This window comes from Melanostigma gelatinosum (genome assembly GCF_949748355.1).
Source record: "Melanostigma gelatinosum genome assembly, chromosome: 6".
Classification (NCBI taxonomy): domain Eukaryota; kingdom Metazoa; phylum Chordata; class Actinopteri; order Perciformes; family Zoarcidae; genus Melanostigma; species Melanostigma gelatinosum.
The window spans coordinates 15,066,661-15,094,213 of NC_136639.1; the positions used below are offsets into that span (position 1 = coordinate 15,066,661).

The window sequence follows — 27,553 nt, forward strand, 5'->3', positions numbered from 1 at the left end:
ACTACTTCACCTTCTTAACTTAGAGTCATTGTTAAAAGTTTCAAGTCACTTACTGCTGTGTAAAGCATCTCTACTGTATGTGTAACCATGGAACTCCTGTTTTCTTTCCATGCCCATAAATCAATGAGTCAAAGGGCCAATCAAAGCGGGTTTGATCCCAGGGATCGGCGGGCCCCAAGATAACCAACATATCACATGACCTATAAAGGTGGACTATCTCCGTCACCATGCGACCTCAGAGAGCATTAAAGGGCCGTCAAATTGCTCTGACCCCAAGGAATGTGTCTTACTGAAAATCACTATTTTCAATGCCAAAGCTGCTCTGATTTTAATGTGTTTTATGGTTTACATGCCACACCATTTTTCTTTGATTCTGTAAAAGGAAATCATCTAATATCTACAAGCATAAGTTGAATAGAATACATCTGGAATCACTGAGAAGTCACCTGATATGTTTGACAGTATGTTTGCTCTTGTATAAATAAACAGAAATTAATAAATAACAGTGTACAATGTCAGTATCAAACTAAAGCCAAACCTGTGACACACCGTAAAACAGCTTGCTGTGATTTCCCAGGGTACAGGGAAACAAGCTTGTGTGTGTGCATGTGTTTTGTGAGTGAACCCCCTGTTTAGAGTAGAAGATATGGGAAAATGAGTTTGCCTCTGAACAGACATGAACCTTGATCCTTTGGAGCCAAGTGTGGAAGCCCAGTCCACCGAAGCTGATCCCTTCAGCTTTAGCGAGAGGCCAAGCGAGGTAAGCGACAGCACAGGAACTGATTTTAATCATCTTTCTTTAGACAAAAATCACTTAATGCCTGTTTTTTCAAAAAACATATTTTGCGATATTGTCTGACGTATAAGTACCACGAAGGGCGCTTGATGAAAAAGTAATTCTGCTGTCTGGCTGATATGGGGTTTTTGAGGCCGACACTGACATCGGGTATCACAGATAATCATTCAATATTCAGTACTGTCAAAATTCCTGGCATTGAGCCCTCAAAATGTGTCATTATAGAATTGTTACAAAGACATACACACAGTTTAACAATAAACTCTAATAAACAGGACATTAGCTGTAGGACAAGTGTAAGTTTTTACCTGTAAACCAATAATCATATGCTGAATCACAATTATAAGAAAACGATTTTAAATATTGAACTTAAAGTAGGAGTAAAAGTCTAAAATATTAAAAATTGCAAACTGTAAATATTTCATTTGCAATTTCGATATGCCCACATAGAGAGTCATTTTGGCACGTTAATATATCCTTGCAGGCTATACTGTCCTGGTGGTTTATTTCTTTTTCATATTCCCAATAAATAATAATCAATAAATTTCCCAATAAATAATCAACAGGCAGATGTCAGTCATGGAGGTGTCAGCTGGTGGACTGTCAGTCGGTCTGACGGGTGTTACAGACATTCGAAGGTTTGGCCCGCTGTCCACTAATTGGTGCCTCTAGTGAGAGGTTGAATCATTCACACTATGAGGCCGTTCTGCAACTCTTAATGTAATGCACGTAAACACGTGTTCTGTGAAACTCTGGCTGATGTGTTGCCTATAAGATTTGTTCAGATCAACCACCCGGCCCAAACCTCAGCCCTTGTAAAAGGATCAAGTTCTGATGGTGACCGAGGTCCAGCAAATTGAAACTTAATGAATCACAGCATCTGCCACCTTCCAACAAACCACTTCAATCGTAGAGGATGGCAACAGAACACAGACAGAGGAAGTGAGTGAGAGGGGGGGGGGGGGGGGTGATAACCAGAACCAGACCATTCCCACGTCACAGATCTTTGCCAATTGCAGTTAACAGAATACAGCATGGTGGAACCATTTAATTATCTAACCTCATTCCTTCTGCTGTAATCACCCTATACATGAACTCCGGATTACAATATTTCAAATTCACTTTGAGTCATATTTGACAACTTAGCATCAACGGATTTATGTGTGTAAATGTGTGATCTATGACATTTGCAGTCAACTATGATAAAAAGGTCCCAGAGGAGTTTCTCACTGTTCTTCAACCACCGAAAAATATGTGTGTGAGTGCCAGTTATTAAGCCAGGCAGCAATTAGGCCAACACGAGAGAAGGCAATGTGGACAGCCTGTCGATGCTTTGGTCTCTGACCAACAGGAAGTCAAGATAATAACATCGTGCATTCCCAGCCATGAGACAAATTCAAGTTTACGATAGAAAGTCATTTTGGTTTCTTTGGTTCAAATTACCATATTAAAGGATATTTTCGTAAAACTGCAATAAAAATCTGATTTGGTCACCATTAAAATGCTACGGCGGTATACACAGACATTTAGCTCAGCGGTAACTATACATTACTGTACAAGTAGCACTCTCACAAAAACATAAAAAAGTGATTCCAATCACTTTTCCAATTCATCCTAGCAAGCAAAAATGTGAATCAGATCACAATCATTCTCATACTTAAAAGGTATTTAAAATAATCTGAAAGGTTATCGTAAAAGTTTGGTGGAATAGTTTCATCTACGCATGAGTTTATAAAGAAGACAAAAATGTGTATTTATTACAAACTTCAAGCTTCACAATGTGAAAAAAAAGAGAAAGTCTCCCTCAAGCATATACTCTGCAGCAGGTTATCATTATCACACACTCAATGTTCAAGCATCCTCTTAAAACCGGCAGGACATTTGGCTAATTCAAGTAATGAGGCTAATCAGTTCACACCCGCATCTCAAAGAGAAACCAGTCGTAATTTGTAATGATCAAAAGGATGTTTTAGCAGCTGGGTTGAAACAAAGAAGTTACTCTTTGCCACTGGCAAAAACTTGTCGACCAGTGCGGAAAAGACTCCACAACTGAAAGACAAGTTCAGCACTAAATGTGGAGTGGAGATTTCTGTTTGTTTCAGCCACTGAGCAAAGTTCCATCTGTAACATAAGCACAGTATATGGCTGCAACATATGTGACTTTTTTAAGCAATGATATCTCGAATGCACCACACACTTATCATTTTCCACATCATCGATGGATATTCAACATCTGGGAAGTTTTTGCATACGTTGACTATCATGGTCTTTCTGTTACACTAGAAGATAGAGATCATGCTAGAAGTCAAATGGATAGAATATTTGGTCTCACACAGATAGTTTGCACAGAGCAGAAGCTTACACATTTAATTCAAAGCAGACCAGCAGGAAGAATCACCGCCGGCTTGTATTGCCCTGAAATATGTACCCTGAGTTTCAGACAGTCTGCCCACTGTCTGAAGGGTGAGTAATAGCTAGAATTTGATTATATATTCTCAAATTAGTTGTCATTTTCAGTTTTCAAACATCGCTTTTATGAATCCTGGCAGTAACCTCCAGTTCCGAAAATAAAAGCCAATGTGCCTTAAACTTGCATTCTTTCTAACGGCCAGCAGGGGGCAACTCCTCTGGTAGGTAGGTCAGATTGTACAGAGGTCTATGATAAAATTACACTGTAAAGAAAAGTTTATAGTCTCAATCGCTGGCGTCAAGTCTCAATACAGCATGTTCATTGAGTAAATTATGGTCCCATTTAGACAATAAAGCAGAGTGTGCTTTAGGGCGGGGCTACCTTGTGATTAACAGGTTGCTACCACAGCATTGTTCGCTCTGGGAGTCGTCCGTGTTTTGTCTTACAACTTTAATCCCTTTCAGTGTGTATTCAGTTCATGACAGTTTATTGTAACCATTTTGATCGCCTTAAAACGTCATATCCAGCGTTGGGTTGTACTTAGTTCCACCCTCTTGTCAGGTCTGGTTTAAAAAAAACAAGAAGGCAACGGCCAAAAACCAAGATGGCGACAGCCAAAATGCCAAACTCAAGGCTCCCACTTCTTACATGCAGTCTATGTGTAAGTCCAAGCTGTTTCAGACATTACAGTGAGGCGGGGAGGAGCAGTGAGAAAACAGCGCAGCCTGACAACTAACAAAGGCCGCTCTGTCTCACTGCAGCTCAATGGCAGGAAAGCAGGAAGACTCCTGTTATTTCCTTGGATGATGGGAATCCTACAGGTGCACGCAGTAAGTGAATGACGATGATAAGCAAGCGACTGAACGTTTAATTTCATCCTGGCGCAGCCATCATCATCATCTCGCTCTCTCTCACAGAGTTAACCCTTTCAGCTGCATGGACTGCTGTATAGACCGGTTTGTCGAGATTGCCCTTGCTAGAAGACCACGTGGTTGTAAATTCACAGCTTTATTCCACATAAGGAAATAGATTTCTACATTTCATGTTTTCATTTCACTGTACAGTACAAAACCTCTCATGACAGAAACGTATCACATGTTCGACCAAAGACACATCATGGTTTTCACCTTAAATGATCCGTTTACTCTTATCCACAAAATTGATGCTCCTCATAGCTGCATGTTGTTCTTCTTTCAGACAATGTCGTGTGATTTAGAAAACAAATGAAAATACAAAAATATTGAAAGGTACATTATTTATTCAAGTCAGGTTGGAATTAACGTGCTTTTCTTAATAGATATTAACCCAGAACACATTTGAAGAACATTGACAACATTTCACATATTAACATATTACCTTCATGTTCACTTCGTGTATTTGTAATACATTTCCAGGGAACATTTGTGATTTTCAAAATAAAATAAAAGATTTGTTCTTGATTGAAAGTGGAAACATTTAGAATATCTTTAAAATAAGAAAAAGTATCATCAGGTCCAATCCAAAATAAGAAAAGAACACAAATAGGCCTGTTTTAGAATACTCTGCATTGAATGCATGCTACCGTTATGTTCTGAATGAAACCACAAACTGAAATATTCAGTACAGTTTCCTATCTTGTCCTTCACACTTTGTCTCATCCTCCATGCAACGTTGTCATGCACTCACCCGCAGATGATCCCTAGGAACTGATCAGGGCATATAAAAGGCCTTATTTATGGGATGTATAGAGGAGCGAGTGTGACATTCCTGTTGAGGATTACTACACCAGCAAGCGCGTGTTGGGGGATTATCCAGGCGGCCACCCGTGGTCTTCAGCAGACGTTTAGGTATCATCAAAATCCTAAAAGACAGCAGGAAGGTCCAGAAGTCAAATGTAGAATGCACGAAAAAAGACCCAGACAGAGTTGGTCTCCATAGGTTCATTTCTGTCAGTGTGAAGACACACTGTGATGACCTCAGGACCTAAAGCTGGTAGCAGAGGTAAAGGAAGAGGTAAGAAGGTGAAGACAGAGCGACAACACAACCATATTAACCCTCTGCAAAACACTCCTCAGGTAGTTTGGGCCACAGAACATCTACCGAATAAAAGGGCAGATGAAAATCGAGAAACAAGGGGGAGTTAAAATGCTAGTTTAGAAAGTGGAAATGAAAGAGATGGCATATAGTTCATTTTCATAATGAAAAGAGGGAGGAAAACATCAGCAAGACATGATGAATAAGCAGCAACAAAGCAGCTTTAGTTCGTTGTTGGTGACACCCTATTTTCAGGGTGTAACCTGTTGTCCCTCAGTAGTTACTCTGGTCTCACACAGAGCCAAGGTTGAGGGGCTTGGCAGCCAAATTTGAGTTCAGGGCGAAGTCATACTCTTGAGAAATTGCTTCCATACTGCTGGTCCAGCTCCTCTACCATGTTCTCCAAATCATTAGCAGCACTAGCAGTTCCCGAGGAAGCACTGGAGGGCGTCAAGTGTCTGTTATCACATGACCGCTTTCGCATCTGGTCAAAGCATTGACGGCAGCTCCGAATGGAGCAAGCAGTCTGACGTTTTTTGGAGACCGACAGCGTCATTCATTGCCCGTCTTTTGATTTATTTAAGTAGACAGACAAGCAGCAAGTCTCTCCCACGAGCTGTGGCAGGTAATTGTCACAGTTAAAGCAAACCAGATGGCAATGACATGCTCTGGCTTTCTGAGAGTTGCTTTCTCAATCTGGGACAAAATCTGGCATCAAATCTGGGGACACGTCCCACCACCAAGTAGCTTGACACATAGCTGGAGAGGGATCGGGAAAACATTTTCATCAGAAAAACCTTCGATTTAGGGCTTTAATCATAACCACGATGAGTCCCGGATGTTATCTTTGTTGAGGTAAAAGGTGGACACAAGAAAGCAAGAAAGAGAAGCAAAGAGAAGGGAATGAAGAGTAGACAAAGGGAAAACGTTAGAGGTTGTGCATGACTTGCATTAATTATTGCACTAATAAGAATTTGATCACATTTCAATATTTAACATTTCATCCCTCAATATGGAGATGTACTTCGGGAATTACAGTTCAATATATTGATATGAGCCACAGCTGAATAATATTACCATGCATTCTGCCCAAAAAGTTCATGAAAAAAATATTTACCATAAAATAAAATCTGACTGCAAAGGCGAGAGTGCAAATGAGAGAAGAAGAAGTGCATGTTCGCACTAGGAACTCAAAAGCTACTGCTGTCATTCCTTAGTTGAACCAAGCAACACTGCAGTCATTTTCAGTTGTGTTTATTTGCCAGCCAACACCCAAAAGTAAGCGGTAGTAGCACGTTATGAGGTTCTCCGATTTTGAAAGGGTCATTACAAATAATGTAGGAGAGGTGTTCAACAAACCAAATGTATCACATATTGACTGACAACATCACAACAACTGTAGGTTGATATGACTATCCCAATGCAACAACTGAATCCGGAGAAGGTAAAATTACTGGCACAAAAATGTGATAAATGTTGCTTTTTAGATTATTTTCTTGCAGCAGTAGCACACAAACAAGACGCAATGTTAGTCTGAGCGCATGTGTTTTCCTGAAAGGCTCAAGAACCTGTGATCATTCTATTGCAGTGCGTCAGCATGAGAAAACGTGCCGCTGTCTGATGTGGAAAGACCTCACAACATTGTATGTACGCGCCGGATGTTCAGGAGACACCTCTAGGAACCCAAATATTAACAGAAGTTGATTAAGATCTTGAACACTGTCACTGTTGGATGCTGGGAAGTGGGCATCTGTGGGCTTTTCTGTAAAAGCCCACAAAATCTGTGGGCTTTTCAGTGATGACGACAAAAAGATGATTCAACCTTCGGTAAGTGGAAGAGTGGAAGGATTTGGGGGATAAATATTCATAAGAACAGAGGCTCCACAATACAGCTATGAACTTAAACAAAAAGTAAGTCATCTGGAGGACGCAGTGGCTTACCAAATATGGTGATAGATTGGTTGCATTGGTTATCTGACGAACCTGAGGCTTCATTCCTGCTCAGAAGGTTCAGGGCTCAGGCTGTGAAGCAACCTACGATTCCGGCTCCGCTGTTCGTCTTCCTCATCAGAAAAGGTTCGGTCCACAGAGATGCCATAGCACACCAGATCACGACCTGCATTCAATATAAACCACACACGCACGCACACGCACACACACGCACACATTCAGAAAACCACCTTTGAGACCGTGGGTCTTAATACATCTTTACTTTGCATCTACGCATCTTTGATGATGTCATTAACATATGTAAACTATCAAAAATCATGTTTATTGTAAATCAAACCCATGAGATTACATTTCTTCACAATGACGTCTGACTGTTGGATTACAAGTTCTCTAAACAAATACCTCTAAATGTCTGCACGCTGATGTTTCACTACAAAAGCCCAAATTCTCCATGTTCATATCTCTATTAGTGTCATTTGTGACACATTTGTGGCAGTCTCAGGGCATACTGCCTCAGTTAACCTCGGTTAACCCTGGACAACTCAACACCTAATGTCCTGCGACATTTATCGGGAATAGAGATCTGGCATTCCACACAAGCCCGGTCATACCATTGTTTACACACTGACAAACACACAAACACACCTGTTTGCCCTTTAACACTGCTGCGAGCTCATTCAAAAGGTTTGACAGATTGAGCAGTTGTGTTAGATCAAAAGAAATACTTAGAAGACTGTATTGGCTGTCTGATTAGGAGATAGCACTCATGTGGATGGTGAACTTAATGCTAGTGTTGATATTCTCTGTAAAATGAAGAGTAAATCAAGTTGGACATTACGGTCTACCTGACTGTTAAAAAGACACATTTGATCATGTTTTATGCATTTCTTTCTTCCTGCTCAGACACTCATCCCTTAAGACACACCTCCTCCTCTCCTCTCCTTCTTCTTCATCTCTATCTTTTCTATCTTGAGTCACCAAATTGTGAGTGATATGCTTCCTATGTGTCCACTATCCGACTCTTAACTGGTGTGAACAGGTCAAAGAGAGAGTTTCTTCATTTGTCTCCAATGCTGCTCTGTCATTACTCTCTCTCTTATCAGGTCTCGGCAATATGAAAACACACCTCGAGGCGCGAGGGTTGACCGGGGCCAAGCCAGTCAAAGGGGAATTGTGTGGCCCACTATGTCTGTAAAGTTTAAGTCGATTTCTTCATGCAAATAAAACGTTAAAATTTGCTTTCATGCACAAAGTGTCTGACCTGGGCCAAATGGGTGGAGACTGAAATTCAACAAATATAAATGAGGTCTCAAATCCACCAAGTTTACTTCATCTACTTACTGTGTGCGTTCACTAAATTTGTAAACACTCAAGATTGGCTCATACTGTATGCTACATGTCCACAGATCATTACGAAGGTGGCTGTGAATTGATTGGTTGCTGCAGTTACAAGGCAAAGGATGCACAAGATAAACAAGAAAGAATAACAGTCCATGAGGCATCCATGAGCATATTGTAACACAACCATTGACATGAATTCATGGCGTGTTTCCATCATGGCCAAGTGAAGGCCAAAAGAGAAACGCCCAGAGACGAATTAGTTGGACAGCTGAATTAGTGTAAATACTACAACAATTTTGGAATCACCCGTAATGCCTGTAATCACCCGTAAAGCTCAAAATACGGAGAGAATACAGGGTCAACATCCTCAAGGCAGATAACTATAAGAGATAAGTGCCGGGGGAGTTTTACTAACAAGCTGAAAACACAAGAAAGCATTGTAAAACCCTTCTGGACTGCAAACTAAAGCGTGTGAGCCAAGACCCATATGCGCAATCTGCAACCTCCAGCCATCTCAACTGAAGGGGAGGGTGTATGTGCGAGTGTGCGAGTGAGAGAAAGTGGAGCAAAATGAGGACAAAACGACAGAACCTGCTGCCGGCATCAAAGTATTTTGCAACTGTATGAGCGTCATGGTTGGGATGGTTGCAGTGTGCGGGGGAGCAATCAGTGGGTTATCCCAGCAGATTGCACCATGTAGTACAGGGGGGGGTATGATTCAGCAGATGTGACATCACGCCCGCTCTGCATGATGCACAAAGTGGCTGACCGCCTAGTTCCGCCTAGAATTTCATGGTCGCCCAAGTTGACGCAATCACAGCTCACAGGAGACTTCGCTGGGTGGGTTTATGACTTGCCAGAAGCCGGCTACACGGGGATATATTCTGTGCTTGTGTGTGCTTTTAAGTGTGCGTTAAAACCCCCTGCTTACGTGATCACTTACATTCAACTGTCAAGTTCATGAGACAGTAAAAATCTGTTCTAGGAAAGCAAAAACTCAAGAGTTTCACTTAAGAGTCTGCATCAATTCTGAGTCACATCTTATTTGCCCCGTCTTCTACCCTTTCTAACTGATACATAAGTTATCTGATAGCTTTGCGATCACGCTTTAATATGGAGCACTAAATTCATAATCTTGTCACCAAACTCATGCTGGGACTTCACCCTGTGGTTGAAACAAAGACAGAGGCCTCCAGGGAATTCCAAAAACCTAAACTGGTTCAAACCATGCCAAACCCCATCAGGCGTCAAAACATCATCTCTGTGTGAGATTTGGTTCAAACCACAACGCTGGTGCCTCATTGGACGAGGGCCACGGGAACCCCAGGGAGTCCCTGTGATACAGCCGTGACGTCACTGAGACTATAAACATCAGCGCATACCTTCACTCTGCGCCGTCCATTGCGACTCCATTCGTATGAAAGGAGGTGAAGCAAAACGCTGGCGGAACAATAGATTGGATCCCGAAGGAGGAGCGGATAACTTGCCTCGTGCTTCTTCAAGTCGACATTCACTGTTTTCTCCGCCGCCAGACAATTAAGCCGTTTAACCCACCGATACAACAGCGGTTTACGGTTCCTGGTTCAAGGCTTAGAGAAATTCCGCCTAGAAATCCGAAGAACAAATGCCTGCTGCCATACAGAGGATTCGTTTGCAAATTCAAACCTTAACTGTTCTCTCTGAATGTGGAATAGTACTTTGACCATTGCCATTGTGAGCAAACACCAGTTTTTAATAATCCTATTGATAATAATCATTGTATTAGCATCAATAATTACATTTTCATACTTGCTAACAAAAGACACTCCTGCCAGGTCCCAACACTCACACACATTTGTGCGTGTTCACACATAAATACACAGCGAACTGACAAATCTCATCATGTTATGAGTTGCATTGATTCAGCTGCCTTGCCTCCAGAGAAAAGCCTTTGTTCTTTCATTCTGAGTAATTACAGGGCAAGGAGATGCTGCAGTCTGTTTATTGTCATTGGTATTGCTGTTGCAACATATTCTGACGCAGGCAAGGATGAAAACAATAGATTTCTTTCTTTTGATTATATTATACATTCGTAACACTAAATTATTCATCATGAGTTGGGAGACAATAGTTCATTTTATTGGCTAAGCAGCAATTTTTTCCTCTAAAAGGTAAAAACAACGCTGCACTCTTAACACTACACACACACACACACCTGTGAGGAGAATCGTTGGCTCCTGGGATGGATGGATGCTCTGAACTGTCTCCTCTCTTCTGTCCTGACCGTCGTCGTCACCCTGAGTTGTGTCATCGTCACTAAAAGAAACGAGTTTAAGAGAAGAAAAAAAAATGTTTTATGTCGAAAACTGTTTGAGGAATAGTGTGGAAAAACTAAAAAAATTGAGTAAGGTTTGAACGTGCTGTTGAAAATAAAGCATTTCAGTTTACTTTGCTGCCAAATCTTTGGAGAATCAGCTTTCAAACGTTTACATTACTGTCCACAGGGAAGGTGGCAAAGCCAGACACGTCAGCAGGCATTATGAGTCAAATCTTCCATCCATGCGCTGTGGCCGGATCAATGACGGAAGATACCGAATAGGCTTGTAAAGGAAAAAATGTGTCACCGCCTGTGTTCTGCAAAAGCCAAGTGTGGAAAGCACATCTGCAGATGTGCCAGCACTATGCCGTCCTGCTTGGAAACAAAAATGGCAAGTGTGCAAGTAAAGCAATGACCTGAATAAGTTGATGTTCCCGTTATTCCAAATTCTCAGTGCTAAACAGGAAATTAGCTAAATTGATTGCAACACAAGTGTTTCTTGTAAAGTAATTAACAAGTAGTGTGTAACTACAAGAAAACCTGCAACAATTGGTTGATCAACAGAAAAATAAAAGGCACGTCTGATAATTGATTTATGTCAGTTTTTAAAAAATGGTTTGATGGTTCCAGCTTCTTAAATGTCAGAATAAGCTGCTTGTTCTTGCCTTACATTGTAGTAAATTGAATATTTTGGAGTTTCAGGCTGTTGGTCAGACAAAACAAGACATCTGATGACAAAACTTTGGCCTCCAGGAAGTTGTGATGGGCATTTTGGAAATGTTTCACCAAAAAATGAATCGAGAAAAATAATCGGCTGATTAATCAACAAAGATAATAATAATAATAATAACTAGTTGCAGCCGTATCTGTTGACTTTGTTGCTTTGTTTTTGATGTTCTTTTAAGGTCACACATTTCTTTGAGATAAGTGTCTTTTGGGATGCTTCTCAACAATCGTATGTTGTTATGAAATGTTAATTCGTGAAATACACTGTGCCTCGTGAGTATTTGACACGAATCCCCCGATGCAATAGACAGATAGTACAGTACGTCTATACTTTAAGGTAACACCTGGTAGCTTGCATTTAATCAGACCCAGAGGTTCTTGTAATGACCACGTAGTTTATAGCCAACCAGGTAAACCTTGTGCATAAAAAATGAAAACTTATGAGAAACACATGAAATAAAACATATTTCAGTGGTTCACTTGCATTTTAAAGTAGCAAAGCTAGCCAGTTATGCCAGAGCATCACATAATTAGTGCACGCCATGCTGACCTTTGTCTCCCTTCCTCATCTCTCTGCTGGCCGTCAGTGTGTTGGAGCTGGCGGACAGCATCCAGCAGGCCTCTGATCTTGGCCTTCTTCTCATTCAGCACCATGACGAAACGTGAGTACAGCTCGCTCTCCAACATCTCCTTATCTTCAACCTGCTGCTCCTGCCTGGTGAGAAAAACACACCAATGTGTGGGCAAAAAACATACATGCCAGCAATGGACTCCCATATGCACATGGACAGACATGTTTCAGCAAAGACAGACGGATTCATGTTTGTTTGCTAAGAGGAATGATGCAGATGCCTCCACCCTGTGCAGACATCATTCACCCACGTCCTCCATCTCTGGCAATGCTCCATTTACTGGCCAAGGAATCAATAAGCAGATAAACAATTACACAGAAAAATCTACTTGAAAATAAGTCATACATGAAATGAAAGACATACAACTGAAACTGAACTGAAGTTCCCAGAAATCACAAGCCCAGTTTGCAACACTGGGTGGAACCCTTAATACGCTCTATGGGTGACCAGTGATGATGTCATACTTTGTGATTGCTGTGCATATAAACAGCTGGAAGTGCACGGCTTATAGAGAAAAGAGAGCTTGCATGCAAACAGGACAACCAACAAACAAATTCCAGCACTGACCATCTTTCGGGGGAATTTTCCATTTGAACTTGACATTTGCTCTCCATTACATATTCTTTCATAAACATACATTTGAATCCAGTAGCCCCAAAAAACAAGAGGCGGCTTTCCTCCTCATTCTTACTCGATGAGAATTCTCTGGTGCTCCTGTTTTAGCCTACGGTTCTCCTCCAACAGCTGGCAATTTTTGGACTCCAGGTATGTACTGCGCTTTAGGGACTGGCCAATCATCTCCCGGTTCAGCTCTAGTGGGTCTGGAGCTGGCTGGAGCTCCACAGAACCCAAGTGCACCTGAAGAAAGTCGGCAAAGAGCAGCAGACAATGAGAGAGCAAGATCAAATGAGCACCAGTATTCATATCTAAGGAAATCAACTTTTCTCTTTACACTGGCAGGCTTTAATTCACAAGCACAGCAATGTGACAGGTAGCATTGCATTGACAGGTAACAGTTAAGATAGTTCATGGCACAAGGTAAGCATAACCTCGGGGTGCCTCCCTTTGAGCATGACCGACTGGGAGGACACAGCAGGACAGGTTTAAGACTATGGCTGCGTTCCGAATCGTTTTACCGTTAGTACGCACTGCAGCTGCCCTTACTAAGTAAGTACTGTTGCTGTATGCATACAATTGGGACATACTTCTTTGTCATAACATTGTGCCTTGAACTTTGACCCTAGGCTCATATATCTGTCGGCTTCTGTCAATGAGCTGTCATCAGGCTGTCATCGGTTCGTGCTCTTTTGGCGGCTTGGTCAATGTGATCTTCCGCAGCGCAGAGGATTGTGGGTCAGAATGGCCAGAAAAGCAAAAATGCAACCGACTGCAGTAGGTCGGACATCCTGGTCGTCTTGGCATACTGCATTTGAAATACTATGTACTGTACGTATGTATGTATGCATTCTAAATCTTTTTCTGGCATACTAAATAGTGTGGTAGCACTTGACATCTCCCAGCTGCCCCAGGAGTACCAGGGGACCCCCTTGGGAGAAGCCGGGGGAAGTTACGTGGAAAAAGTACATCTGGCACTACAATCCTGACCTAACTAAAATAGAAAGCTGACTCATAGATTAATAGATTAATCATGCATCTAAAGCAGCTTCCGAACCTGCTTAAAGTGAAAATGAGTAAGCATTTGCACCACATCATCATCTGAAGAAGAAGCACCGCAGCATAGAGGTGTAACAAACCATTACGTCACATTTTATTTGAAGTGGGAGACCTTTTAAAATGTTGAGGTGTATTACATTCTTCCTGGGAGAAATACAGGATGAATTCATTGGTCACCAGCAAACTATGAGAGCACCAAGTGAGCACACAGTTCCCCTCCCTGTCTGTGACTTTTTGGAATCACAGACAGGCTTCCGATATCATAAAACATTCCTCATTCGGTTATCATTTTGGCACTAAGTCTCAGAGTGGAGCTCAGGCATTGCAGCTGACGTCAGAAAATTTCGGAAGTTTTTGAACATGGAGTTGATGTGTCAAATTTTCAAAATTCCACCACAGCAGTCCCGTTTTGAAGGTTGAAAATAGGACTAAATCTACACAAACAGCTATAGTTCTATACAGAGGAAGCAAAGCTCAGTTTGACCTGGAGTTTGCACATCAAAGTTACAAAACCAAACACATTTTCAAATAGCTGCACAGTCCTTGTTTGTTTGTTGCCTTGGAGATGTCCCCCCCAAAACACAGACAGACACACACACACACACACACACACACACACACACACACACACACAGGTACTGCTCATGATGCACTGGGAAACCAGAAGGTGACGAGGTGCTAAATCTTCCCTGGGCTATGTCGAGGTCGCAGACAAACTGTAATAAAGTCGCCATCTTCAAAAGCTCTCATAAAATACTTGTCATTTGTTCACCTGGGCCGATGCTGTCCCGGCAGGCCACACAGCTGTTTCCCCACCGCTGGTGAAACTGAACGTGAACGTGGACATTCGCTTCACATTGCCACCACAGCGTCACTAGCTTAGCCTTTTCTTCTTATTTTTATCTTTTCTCGTCTCTTTCTGTCAAATTTTCTTTTTCAAAGATGTTGTCGCTCTTCTCCCAACTTCAGTGAGAGTTTGATTGACAGATGGTTCACCCAATCTTCTGCCAAGTTGATTATTTTTATAGTGCCTGACCTTTTCCAACAAGGTTCCAGTGACGGCTTCTCAGATGCTTTTGTGTAACGTTCCATCTGGTGGGTCAGTGGTCAAAACCTCTACAAAGTGAATTTATAGAATACTGACTCCCTTAGTGACTCCAGTCAGCATCATTCCTCAAAACAATCGATATAGATGAAGAGACCATGCCACTACTCAAAAAATCCCTTTGAGTAGTGACATGCTTATTCAGTGCCAGTGCTGCCAGTCTGATCAAAACAAGGAAATCAGCGATTTAACAAAAGTCAACTTAATAGGATCGAGACACAGAGGAGACCACCCAAAATCGAAGGAGGATGAGGTTCCCGAGAACTCGTAAAAATCTAGAACAACATCACGATGTCACAGTGATACAGTGCAGGCTCCTCTCAAGGGCTTCGAGTCATTTTGTGTGACACTGAGCCCCGTAAGTTATCAGTCAGTCGACATAGTGATTCAGTGTTCATGCAAGAGGGTCCACCATTAATAAGGAACTGGTAGAGACTGGTGTAGGGAAGAGGCCCGGTAAGAATGGCTGATGTTTGGCTCAGTCATATGTGTGAATCGTGTTTAAGTCATCATGTGCACTTCAAAGACATACAAACCTTTACAGCACGGTATAGGCCACCCATTACTATCCATATGCACAGATAGGAGGTCATGATAACTGTGAAAGCTTTGATCTTACCTCAAACCTCCCTTCCATCTGCTCCTCAAACCCCTCCTCTTCTTTTTTACTACCTGTGTCTAGATCTCTGCAGTGCTTCCAGTGGAAAGTAATTTAGCAATAAATCAGCCATGTGAGAAAAGATAATGTGAAGGCTTTGGACTCTGACATGCTGAGTACACTAATACTTTCACACTTTAAAGAATGCCGTCCTACATTTACTGTGCAAGTATCTCTCAATTATAATGTCAAATTTTGTTTTATCCGCTGAAATTGTTCAAGACCATAATCTTCCTGACCAGCGTGTTAACATGGTATTACCATCCTAAGACACCAGATACAGAGATCTAAGCTGCTGGAAGCACAACCCTTATTTACTGGCTTAGCATTGGAAATGGCACTGCAGCTGCTGTTTATTTATTCTGCTCCTTCTCTTAAATACCAAAAGGTTGTGTTACTTTCAGGGTTTCGAAGAAAAAGCAAACATGTGAATTCCAGATCACCAAAAGTTTACCTTCAGCTTACTGTGCAACATGGAAAAAAGGGAAGGATGCACTAATCAAAATATAAACCAGGAAATGTAGGCAAGCTGCATGCTAGGTTTTACACCGAGCTCCTTGTTAAAAGACAAGAAAGGGTCTAAAAATCTCCCTTTATTTTCTTGAGCATCTGCTTCTCCCCTGAGACTCAGAGATAAAGTTAAAGGTCAATCCGCACACATTTGCCAGCCTCGGCCAAGGTGTGGGAGGTCAGACTGTTTGTCTGTGAGCCAGGACCCACTGCCACATTTTTCTACTGTGTTACTAAACCAACAATATAATAAGTAACTAATTCATAGCTGCTGTTTAAGCCTGTATCCACATTAGACATATGACTTTAATATAACAGGGTGGGCTAATTTATGACAGTTTAAATGTTAATGCAGCCAACATAACAGGCCAAGACAGACGGAAAACAAAAAGACAATATGCCAACTCCGGAAAATCTTGACTTTTTGGGATGAGACAAACTGTAAATAAAATCATCAACAGAGACAAAAAAATATTAAACAAGAAGTGTGAATGAAAAAATCTTTCAGGATTCAGGATAAGCTTGTCTGACATTACAACAAGGGCCGATGTGTGTGTGTGTGTGTGTGTGCGTGTGTGTGTGTGTGGTCTGACTGTTTGTTTGTGTGTGTGTGTCTCCACACAGCTAGCCAGACCATAAGGTCAAACCCGTGGAGAAGGGGGCACGTAGGTGTGGAGCAAAAAGCCAAAAGAACACATTCCCAGTGAAAAAGATACCATAACACAGTGTAGGCAAAGAGGACACAAAGCGTTCCTTATCACCCTGTCCAACACATCACCAGAGACTAAACCCACCATTTATTCCCATGGATCAGAGGAAAATAACCTGTTAAACAATAACTATTATAATCAATATTATAACAGTGAGTTAGCATCATTGGAACTCCAAAATGAAGGATCTGTGGCATATAAATATCTCATTTATTGACGAAACGTCCAGCTTATAATACCACGTTTATATTATCAATATATTTCATTTTGGGGCAACATTTATCTCTTTTTCTATTACAAAATAATGATTGTGTCCAAAGGAACAGGGAAGTGAGTGGGTGAGCACTGTGTGCATGGTGACAAAGAGGCTGTGTTCAAGGCAGCGTTCAAGGCTGGGCAACGGTGCTCAATATGGGAAGTGTGGGCACGGAGCGGAGGATCAGCTTGTCCCATCAGCGGCCTTGCCCGCCGTGCAGAGGCGTGAGGCCAGATAAAGAGCAGGAACTGAGGGAGGACGTCAGTCAGTCTATCCCCGATAACATGAATGTTTCCATAAACATAGGGCATGCTATGGCACAGTACCAGCGCAGATAGTGAGGGATGAAAGGTAACATATCGAGGTATCTGCCAAGAATACTGGGTTGCAAGATGTTTAAAGCACGAAAGGGAGGCACTGTTAGAATTTGCTTTCAACCAGAGAGACTAACGACAACTCAGTGAAAAACTCTGAGATATGGAACTTGCTGGTGGTGACAGCAGGAGAGATGCGTCGGTGGATCAGACTCTGTGTTCAGGATAGAAATCTGGCATCCAGTACCATCACAATTTCCCAAACACTTAAAACAGAACAAAACTAAAAGTCAAACGTGTGACCGTAGATGATTGTGTTGTATTTTTTTCTGAAAATGATTTATTTAATCGTGAATAGTTTATCTTTGGGGTTTTTAACTGTTGGTCAGACAAAACTATTTGAACACATAACCTCGGGCTCTGGGGAATTGTGAAATGTTTGCTTTTTTTCTGCCAGTAAACTGCTTCAATACAGCAAAGAGTAGCTTAAAGAATGATTGAGACTCAACGGCTGAACATCACTACACGGGGAATACTTGTTTTGCTGCACAAAAAGGAAACCCCGATGAAGGGATCTCTAATCCTGTTGTTTTCTGACATATCATTATGGCAAATTATATGCACAGTGAACTCGACAGTCACGTTTAAAAACTGTAGAGGTTTGATATCAGATACATGGCTTGATGGTGGACACAAAAATAGAGAAAGAAAAAATTTAAATAAAACAGCTTTAAGATCTGCCACAAAGTATAAAGGGACAGCTGCAAAATATAAAAAGAGGAAACAACAATACAGATGTAAACAAATATCAACTAAAAAAAAACATGAAGACAGGGAGGAGGAAAGCAGGCCAAACGAATGACCAAAAGTAGATAAAAAGTGTCTATTAAAGTATGAATGTGTCATCTCTTTATCCTTGTTTATTTTAAGTTTTTGCTTGCCCCGCCCCCGCCCCCCACCACACACACTTATCATGTGCATGATTTACAGGCCTTATTGTTTATAAATACTGTTGACAAAGGCGAGCTGTGAACATACAAACACACTCAATATTTACAAGTACATATTGTATCATTTCACACTTCAGAATAAGAAAACATGGACTCCTGGCATCATTTTGCACAGCTGGAGTCCCCAGAGCACTATAACACCAGTTTTATTTGACAAACATAAAACATCGACAGTCAGTGTCACATGCTTCCACTCAGACTCATCCACAATCATGCGGCTCCGGTTAACCACAACTGTCAAGAATCAGAGTCTCACTCTCCATGGATCGAAAGCTGGTCTGATCTAAGAAGTGTGTAGCTCAATGGTACTCGAAGACAGAGTGACAGTTTTCTTTTTGTTTTTATAAAATGGCTGGATGTCTCTGGATAACTGATCAAACATGTGTGTCAAAGCGCTACAAACAAAAAGAGAGGCAACACAAGTAAAAAAACGACCATAGTTGCATTGTGTAATCAACGTATACATTAAAAACACGAAAGTGAAATGAATAAATATAGTTAAGAAGCTGATTGGGAGTCAAATCCAGGCAGTCTTAAACAGAAGTACGGGATCTGTTAATTCCACTTAAATGCTCCAAAGTCCTCAGAACACTAAGAGTCTGTATAAGTGTCAGTACTATGACATTTATTTTTCTACCAATGACAGATTGGTACTTAAACACACATAAAGGAGGAGATGATGTCTGACTTAGCCATGTTAAACACCTGCTTAGTAGCAGTTTAACAACAAACACCCACATTACATTCATTCATTACAACTTCAAGGGTCATAATCATAAAATATTAATGTCAGGTTAAGTTCGCCAGCTGTTTAGTCCCTGGCCTCTTTTCTTCTATTCCCAAAGGAAACTTGCCTCATTTTTGCCACCCTGAAATTATCCGGCTGTTCCATTTTTTAACATCTGACGTGTTAGTAAAAAACGAGGAGAGAGGAAGAAAAAAACAAGAAGAAGAAGCAGCTGTTCGACAAAGGTGGCAGTGAGCACATAATGCAAATACCCTCCCAGGGATGAGATTTAGTCTACCACACACATACTGCACAAAGAGTGATGGTTACTGTCAGCAACAATGTGAGCATTGATCACATATTTAAAAAGCACACTTACAGCAGGTCAGATTTGGGCCCCTGTCAATTATTTTGTGTGGTCTAGTTGCTCCTTTTGGCATCAAGTGTTTCACTGCTCGCAATCACGAAATAAGATAAGATAAAATAAGATAATCCTTTATTGGTCCCTCAGTGGGGAAATTGCAGGATTACAGCAGCGTTGCTCACAAGTAAATAAAATAAAAGTACTACTTTGGATGGAAGAAATACTTCCACCCCTAAACAAATGAGAGCGTTCATTTATTTCAGAACCGGTGGAATTGTTTCATTTGGGGATAGAACAGTCAGATGGTGGATGCTGTTCATTTGTTTCGTCTCTTGCAGTTCACTTCCTGTTGATGTTATGCATTTGGAATAAGTTTCAGTGATTTGATGGAGTGCACTGAGAGTTACCATAATTAAAAGGCATCAGAAATGCATTGTGAATTGCTGTCAATATAAATACTGTCAATTAAATATCATCGCATTAAAAAAAAGCCTTGACCAACTCATGTTACCACTAGGGATGTCCACAGTAGTATCCCCACCACGGCCACAACAGTAAATCGAGTAAATCATTGTATATCTCACATTAAAACTGAGCTGTATTTTGGGATTATCTTGTGTGGGTTTCTGAGTTTGAAAGAGAGAGCATCCAAAAACATGACTAAAGGTGTGTTGTTTAATTTCATCGTTGAAGTATGAGCTGGAGTTAGTTAGTTCGTTAGTTGCCGTTTTGTCAAGAATGTCAAAGGCCTGGCCACCTCATTAAAAAACCAACGGTATCTCTGCACATGTCCGAACACAAACACATGCACACTTGTATGCACAACCCACACACAGACACAAAATAAAGCCTGGGGGAGTCGGAGAAAGAACGAAAAAAAAAAGCTTTAATCAACTGTTGTTTAACATAGTTAGATGGGGACGGCCCTATCCATAAATCAGGGTTTTATGGTCTCTGCAGTGTTCCTAACCCCCTGGCCTTCTCCCTCTGGTCTCCTCTACCTGCAGCAGTCTCAGGACCCCAAGTGACCTGCTGCCCGGAGGCAACCGCATCCTCTCACTGTTTAGAAGAATAACACCAAAATCCCCCGAAAGCCCCGTGACCTGTACTCCATCAAACCCGCCATTCACTGTGAACTATGAAAGAATTGCCTTAGCGCAGCATGCAATACATGACTCTGGCAGCGACTGCTGCATACATTTACACGATTGTTTAAATTAAGGCAAACTAGCTTTACCTTACGGTGATGTTTATGAGCTGGGGCCGTTAGACAACGGACTTATATTGTTAGTATTGGATGACTGAGTGATTCCTATCTCTGGCTTTCCAGTGGCCCGAAGGCAACCAAGCCATTCTAATTCCGCTTTAATGTGGGGTCACTATAATCCTTATCTTTTTAACAACCCCCTGTAAAGAATAAGACTTCCTTTCTATACTGTTGTATGTCATTAGATGCGTTTATCCTCGGGGAACAGTGATAAGGGGGAGGTGCACGGTGTGGAATTCAAGGGGGAACGACTGATAGATCTACACAATAAAGAACAAGAACTCTCTTCAACAACAGATTCCTCAACACTTTTGTTTCTACCCCTTACCCACTGAGTGTGCTATACCACATTTGGTTCATTACTGTGATGTGTGCCTAAACAATAATGCGAAGCACCCCAAATCAATTCCAGTGAATACTACAGAGCCACAGTAGCCACAGTTAATAACTGCTGCAATTATTGACACTTCGTGGTGCTGGTGGAGGCTCAGTTTTTGCTTGAATAACATGCGGGATGACGTTTGCGTTGCAGCTGAAGTTGAGCCAGGTTCAACTTTCTCCAGACAACCCTCTGCGCTGGCCTTACCGCTGTGTCAAGGCAGCAGTCTCATTGAAGTACATAAGGGCATGAAGTTTGTTATATCAACTTTAAAACAAATGTACAGATTGTGTCAGCTACACCATGCTGGTAACGTTTTCACCATAACACTGGCAAATTCACAAAAGGGTTGCGCTGCTTTTGAAGTGAATTCATAAGATGTGTCACGCCCAGACTTTCCAGTGATCGTGGCATATATTTTTTTGTGAGTCGGACCTTGAAACGGGTCAGATTGTTGTGGCGAGTGATGTGCAATTCATGGTGCCTTCGGCGGTCTAAATCAGTGGTCCCCAACCACCGGGCCGCGGACCGGTACTGGGCCGTGGATCATTTGGTACCGGGCCGCACAGAAAGAATAAATAGTGAAACTAGCGAAAACTAGCGAAAATGAGTAAATAACTTTTGGAGAGCTTCTTTGCAAAGGAGAAAGGCCCACTAAGGAGACAGAAGAAGAGCCTACAACTTCCAAGAAAATAAAAGCTTAATTTAACAGACAATATCAGGAGTCTGATTAAATATCAGGAGTAATTCTGACGCGCCAAACCCGCTCTGCAGAATATGTGGCGACAGAGGATCAGCTGCTGGAGATTGTAAATGACGGTGGCCTTAAAAGTATGTTTGAGACAACAACTCTGCTGGTGTTTTGGATTAAAATCAAGGCTGAATGTCCTGAGATCGCCACTAAAGCGCTGAAAACCCTGCTTCCATTTCACACATCCTCTTTGTGAAGCGGGATGTTCTGCAGTGACGGCAATCAAAACAAAATTACGGAGTAGACTGGACATAAGGAACAGACTCCGGGTGTCATTGTCTCCCATTACCCCCAGATGGGACCGTCTCGTTGCAGAGAAACAAGCTCAGGGCTGAAGGCCGGTCCGTGAAAATATTGTCTGACATGAAACCGGTCCGTGGTGCAAAAAAGGTTGGGGACCTCTGGTCTAAATCCATTCTTTTTAAATTAGCCCCTGAGAGTATAATGGCAAAAATCTACCCAAAGCTTTCGCTCACCGAGATGTCATTACAGATCTTCTGATATGAGAGATGACAGCGATCTGGACTGACGTGGAAAGAATACACCCCCTTGTCGTCTCCTCTCCTTCCTCCTTCACCTCCTGTTAGCGCTTGGAGAAGATCCTCAACATATCTTTCTCTTGTGGCTCCCACATCGTTGGCTTCCCTTGTCACCTCGTCTTCTGAAACTGGACACAAGGAATGCCTTTTTCTAATTGTTGCATCATTTTAAAAGTTGTACAGTTGAGAGAAGGGCAAAGAAGTGATGGCAGACTGCGGAGCAAAACATTAATTATGTAGCATGTGAAAGCGTATTCAAAAGGAAGTGTGCACAGAAGACGAGGGGAATGTCGTCAGCTGTTGCACAGCTGCTCACACGGGGCTGAGGGTCCCAATTAAACCATCAAACGCAAAACACACTGACGACCCAGAAGCCTGCACATAGCTCTCACAACCCCATCTCTGCCTGTCAACTCTGCAGATGGACAGCAATAGAAAACTAGGGAGCAGTTATGTTCCAGGTGTCCTTCCAGAGAAAAAGTACGCATATGTAACCACACACACACACACACACACTGAACACTGACTTGCACATACAAAGACAAGCCTTGTAGAGTTTAATCTACTTTCTACACCTGTAAGCTGCAGCAGCAGAGGAGAGGGGGGGGGGGGGGTGAAGAAACAAGTTCACTGCTGTCCCTCTGCTTTAAGGACCAACAGTTTCAATATTGTGCGATGGGGTCAGCCAGGTGCATACAGGGTTTGGACAGTTTGATGAATGGTAAACCTGGTGACAACCCAGTCTAGTCAATGGTCAAAAGATGTCATTCTTTGCAGATCACACGGGCTGAAATTCTTTTTTTTGCGTTTGCATATATGAAGTCTTTACCCTCTCCGATCCATGCCGAGCTGCCATCAGTGAGAGCCAGTGTAAAACCAGCCCCCAGGTCTAAGGCCCAGTCCACTCGCAGGAAGTACGGGGTGCCTGGATCCGAAGCTGCAGTAATCTGTCGGACTGTACCACTCATGACCTGCAAAAAACAAAACAAAGATAGGAATTAAGAAACTTATAACAGGGTGCCATTGTGATTCATTTTTCTAACAACGGACTTATTGCATTGTGTTCAAGATAGTTTGTAGGCCTACTGTTAGTATTTGGTCCTTGGACCTTCTTCTCGTAGCAATCCATTTTAATGTTGTACGGTTCTGTTCATCTTCCAGTTGCATCAATGAGCCTCATTGTTTACTTCTTGGATTTGGTAATAATGTCTTTTAGAGTGTGTGTGTGTGTGTGTGTGTGTGTGTGTGTGTGTGTGTGTGTGTGTGTGTGTGTGTGTGTGTGTGTGTGTGTGTGTGTGTGTGTGTGTAGGTGTGTGTGTGTGTGTGTGTGTGTGTGTGTGTCTCTGTAATGGGGGTCTCTCTGAGTCAGTGGAACCACACAGAGATTTTGGCAGGTTGTTATGTGGACTCCCTGACCACCAGCAAGGTAAAACGCTGTTAAAGATAAATAGGGGAATATTACCAAAAACACCCAGATGTTGTTCGATTTAGGTCAGCGTGTACATTTATCAAACAAACTACAGTTCTTATATTTCTTTAAGAGAGTCTGATGATCCTCGCCTCAAACAGCCAAACTAAATCATGAGTTTGCACAACAAGATTTAAGCTCAATTAGCTTCTTAAGACTCACAAAGATTTGTAACATTTTAAAACTTCATGTTACACTGTCGATGAGAAAGTAACCAAGATTCTGCAGCTGTCTGGACTATTTCTCACATCAAAATGATTTAGATCTTTGTTGATAGTTTGGGAAATATACATCATATTTCCACAAGAACCATCATGTTTGAACATATAAAGCAAAGAACAACGACGGCCCTTCAGTCACATGAAAGGGATCGCCTTGATGGGAGTGAAGAAAAGAAATGATGCTACAGACCGACACATCTCAAGCTAATTCATCCATGACCATGCCAATGCACAATGGGCGAAGCAAACACTGTGTGATCCATGCTCGATACTTTGCACTGTGAAACTAAATCATTATTTGCCAATACAACCCTGCTCAATGGGTTTGCTGAGCAAGCTTGTTTGGTAATGTCACCGTGCCCTCTGGCTAACTGATTCACTGCTGCAGTTAAAGTTAAGTCTCCTGCCAGAAGCAGCCCTTGTTCCACAGATCAGTTACACGCAATGTTGATCTGGGGATTCATACGATCCATCAGGTTGTTCATGTCCTTTTGGTGAATTGGCTACACGTCGTTTTGTTTCGTTTTCTTGAGAAACTTTTACTTGATTACGGATGTCCAGGCCAGAACATGTGATTACTGCTTCCACGTGAAGTGAGAGGTGAGTTGGACATCTTCCCTGCTTAACTATAGGGCAGCATGTGTGGAGGTGGAGGGAAGAGGACAGCTAAATTGGCAGTTAGCCAAGTTGGACATGTTTGAAAAAATGAAAATGAGCACTTTTGGACACTGTGCTATAAATTAGGACGTGACAGCAGTTTTTTATGTATTCCATATATGCTGACAGAGCAGGTGGTCAAGGTGTTTCAAAATGGGACATACAGCAGAGATTTGGCACACACACACACTCGCACCAGTGCATACGCATGTGAACATGCACAAAGAACCTTGCAGCAGATTAAAGTTGACCCTTTGTGCTTCACGAAGGGGTGTGTCTGGACGAAACGAGATGAGGGAGCTGAAGGTTCCAACTTTAACCTCATAAAGTGAGCCCAGCTACTCATTAGTGACTGTAACATCTGTTGTGCAGGGACGATGACCCTGTGGTAATGACAGAAGGACACTCAAATTGAATAAACAGCGCTGTCTCTCAGGAATGGAGAGCTGCGCGAAACCTTCAAAGTAAAAAAAAAAAACTTAGTCCTCCTGTTCAGTTACTCGATCGACGGGCATGATTACCGGAATGCTTAAATCATCATCCGGAGCCTACAGCTTTGACACGGCGCCCTTATCCTGTTCTCTTGCTCCCTCTGTAATTTCTTTGCTCAACCTTTTCATTGTCATTTCTTCTGCATATGAAAAACTGAAAGCCGTAACTGTGCAGGAAGTACGAGGCAAATGAGTCACAAAGAGCCTCTAATTATGCATATTGTGTCTTAAATGAGGAGTTCATACAGAGTAGAAATAGCCACGGCAGCTAACTGTCTCTTTAATGGGCCCGGACAACTGAGCCAGTCCTCTCACTGGACTTTCCCTTCTTGCTTTCTCCAACACAATGTTTTCAGGATGAAAAGGATTATTTTGGGTGAAAATATGATGCGAGAACGGCAGCCGAACTGCAAAAGCGCTCCTGCTGGCAGCATAATTGAACTGAAGTTGTACGGCCCTGCGAGCCAACGTAATCCTTGATCACAGAAAATTAATGCTGGATAGTTGAGTGCAATAATTCAGACATTTCCATAATTTAAATTTGAAATAAATCACACAAAGATTACTTCAGTCAATAGCACATTTCAGAATAAAAACTGTACCACTGGTTGTTTCCAACTATATCAGCAATCTACTGGAACAAACTGGAGTGACCCAAAGCCAAACAGCCATCAGCGTCCACTCTGCATTCAAACCCTTGAAGAGATGAGTAATTTAAACGTTTTAGACGTTCCATTGATAACCTACAGGGGTTGTCGTCCTGACCTCAGCTCTTTCTTATGATATTGTATCCAACATCTTGCTGACCCTGGATTCAGCCACACAATAACAATATTCACATAGGAATAAGTTACTTGTGAAAACATAAGCCCTGCTTAGTCACAGAGGTAAGGCAACTCTCAGTGACCATTGTGGTTGCGTAAAAGTATAGAGACCCAGGTGCAATACAAGCTGTGACAGCACGACATTGGTGGCGTAATTAGCCTGACTTTCATTCCCATCTGCTCTGAACAGATGTGACCACTGTCACTGTAATAGTTACAGAATCTCTTTTCCTTAAATCAAAACTCAAAACGAACATCTGCCATTGCTTGAAGAAAGTTTTATTTCTTGATTTCTTGGCATCCAGCAATTAATGTTATTCTGTAGAGTTTGACCTGACGTTTAACCTTGTAACCTTGTAACACAAAGATATAAAAATGAAAAGATTGTACCTGCTCGGGCTACATCAGGCCTTGATTTGACTGCAGTAATGAGGCATGCATGTACTGTGCTGTAGCACTTGGTTAATGCACCGTAAACTACAAAACTTAAGCACATGTAGAGGAATGTGGGTCTGTTTAAAGTACACTTGCTCATCTCTTGCTCTCAGAGAACATGCACTCTTCATTCGAAGACTTTGTCTCTTTTTACACAAAGTTCTTTTCCACACTCTTGAAGTAAAAAAATTAAAAATGCAAAAAAATGATTTATGTGTGGTTTCCAATTTGACAGATTTCTCCTCACATGAGGAGCTCTCCAGGAATGTCTGTGAAGGAAGGGTTGATGGGGATTTACGAAACATGGTTTCAATGCAATCAAGATGCAGCCGTGGCTGGCTGGAGGGAGGGGACCTAACTGCAAAAACTCTCAGAGAAAAGTGAACCACAAACATTTCAGTCTTACTTCACTAAAAACGAGGGTAGGATCTTTTAAGCTATGTTCCTATAAATACCAGTCAAACTTATCTATGGGTTTAATACTATTAGTAATAATAATAATAACTATATTTGTAAAGAACTTATCGAAACCATGTTACAAAATGCTTCCAGGATTATTTGTACAGTTGCTAGATTGTGAAATCTAATAAATAAAGACAAATGTCCATCTCGAGTTTCCACCATACTATTCAAGCAGTCACTTATTTGTTTACTTTGTGATACAGATGTTACCTCTGATTTTAGGGTGTTATTATTCAGTTATAACAACTTCCGGGTTGTGCAAGTGCAGCCTCGTTTAACGGTAACGTTACAGATAATACGCCCTTAATGACGTGTTATGTTGGCTTTCTCTAACACACGGAATACATGCACTATAATGTTGTTTTAGAAGACTTACGGTACTGTATGGACTAACTACTGCGACGTCCACACGAAGGCATGTTTGTATAAAACTCAAATCACTACCGTTCTCCCAGTTGACAGTTTTTTGACATACATTTCAACCTTCCGCTGCTGTGTTATCAGCCAATCAGCAAGCGAGATTTGCGGCGCACAGTACGTGCTTACGTTACGTAAACCTCTTTGGTT

General features: G+C 41.8%; 1 protein-coding gene across 2 annotated transcripts; it reads right to left on the reverse strand.

Annotated features, from left to right (window-relative positions):
- Positions 1 to 4,483: 4,483 nt before the first annotated feature.
- LOC306779186 (DNA repair protein XRCC4-like) lies at positions 4,484 to 27,438 on the reverse strand. Of its 2 annotated transcripts, none has more exons than XR_013772098.1 (8): positions 27,363 to 27,438; positions 23,258 to 23,399; positions 22,366 to 22,556; positions 12,856 to 13,022; positions 12,083 to 12,247; positions 10,705 to 10,805; positions 7,161 to 7,335; positions 4,484 to 5,046 (listed from the first exon to the last, which is right to left on the reverse strand). XR_013772098.1 is itself a non-coding variant. In XM_079270992.1 (8 exons), exons 2-7 carry the CDS (start codon positions 23,394 to 23,396, stop codon positions 7,211 to 7,213), a joined length of 888 nt encoding a protein of 295 aa, XP_079127118.1. In that variant the 5' UTR covers positions 23,397 to 23,399; positions 27,363 to 27,438; the 3' UTR covers positions 4,484 to 5,046; positions 7,203 to 7,210. The 2 variants fall into 2 exon arrangements, 1 of the variants encoding a protein (XP_079127118.1); XM_079270992.1 differs by having other exon boundaries at positions 7,203 to 7,335.
- Between the last annotated feature and the right edge of the window lie 115 nt (positions 27,439 to 27,553).

Bases quoted from the DNA above. Each gene is read 5' to 3' on its own strand.
- LOC306779186 (XM_079270992.1), bottom strand. From the start codon at position 23,396: ATGAGTGGTACAGTCCGACAGATTACTGCAGCTTCGGATCCAGGCACC. The intron at 22,557-23,257 runs GTAAAGACTTCA...CCTTGTGTCCAG, and splicing joins CTCGGCATGGATCGGAGAGG to TTTCAGAAGACGAGGTGACA. The intron at 7,336-10,704 runs GTGTGTGTGTGT...TATTGAATGCAG, and splicing joins GCCAACGATTCTCCTCACAG to GTCGTGATCTGGTGTGCTAT.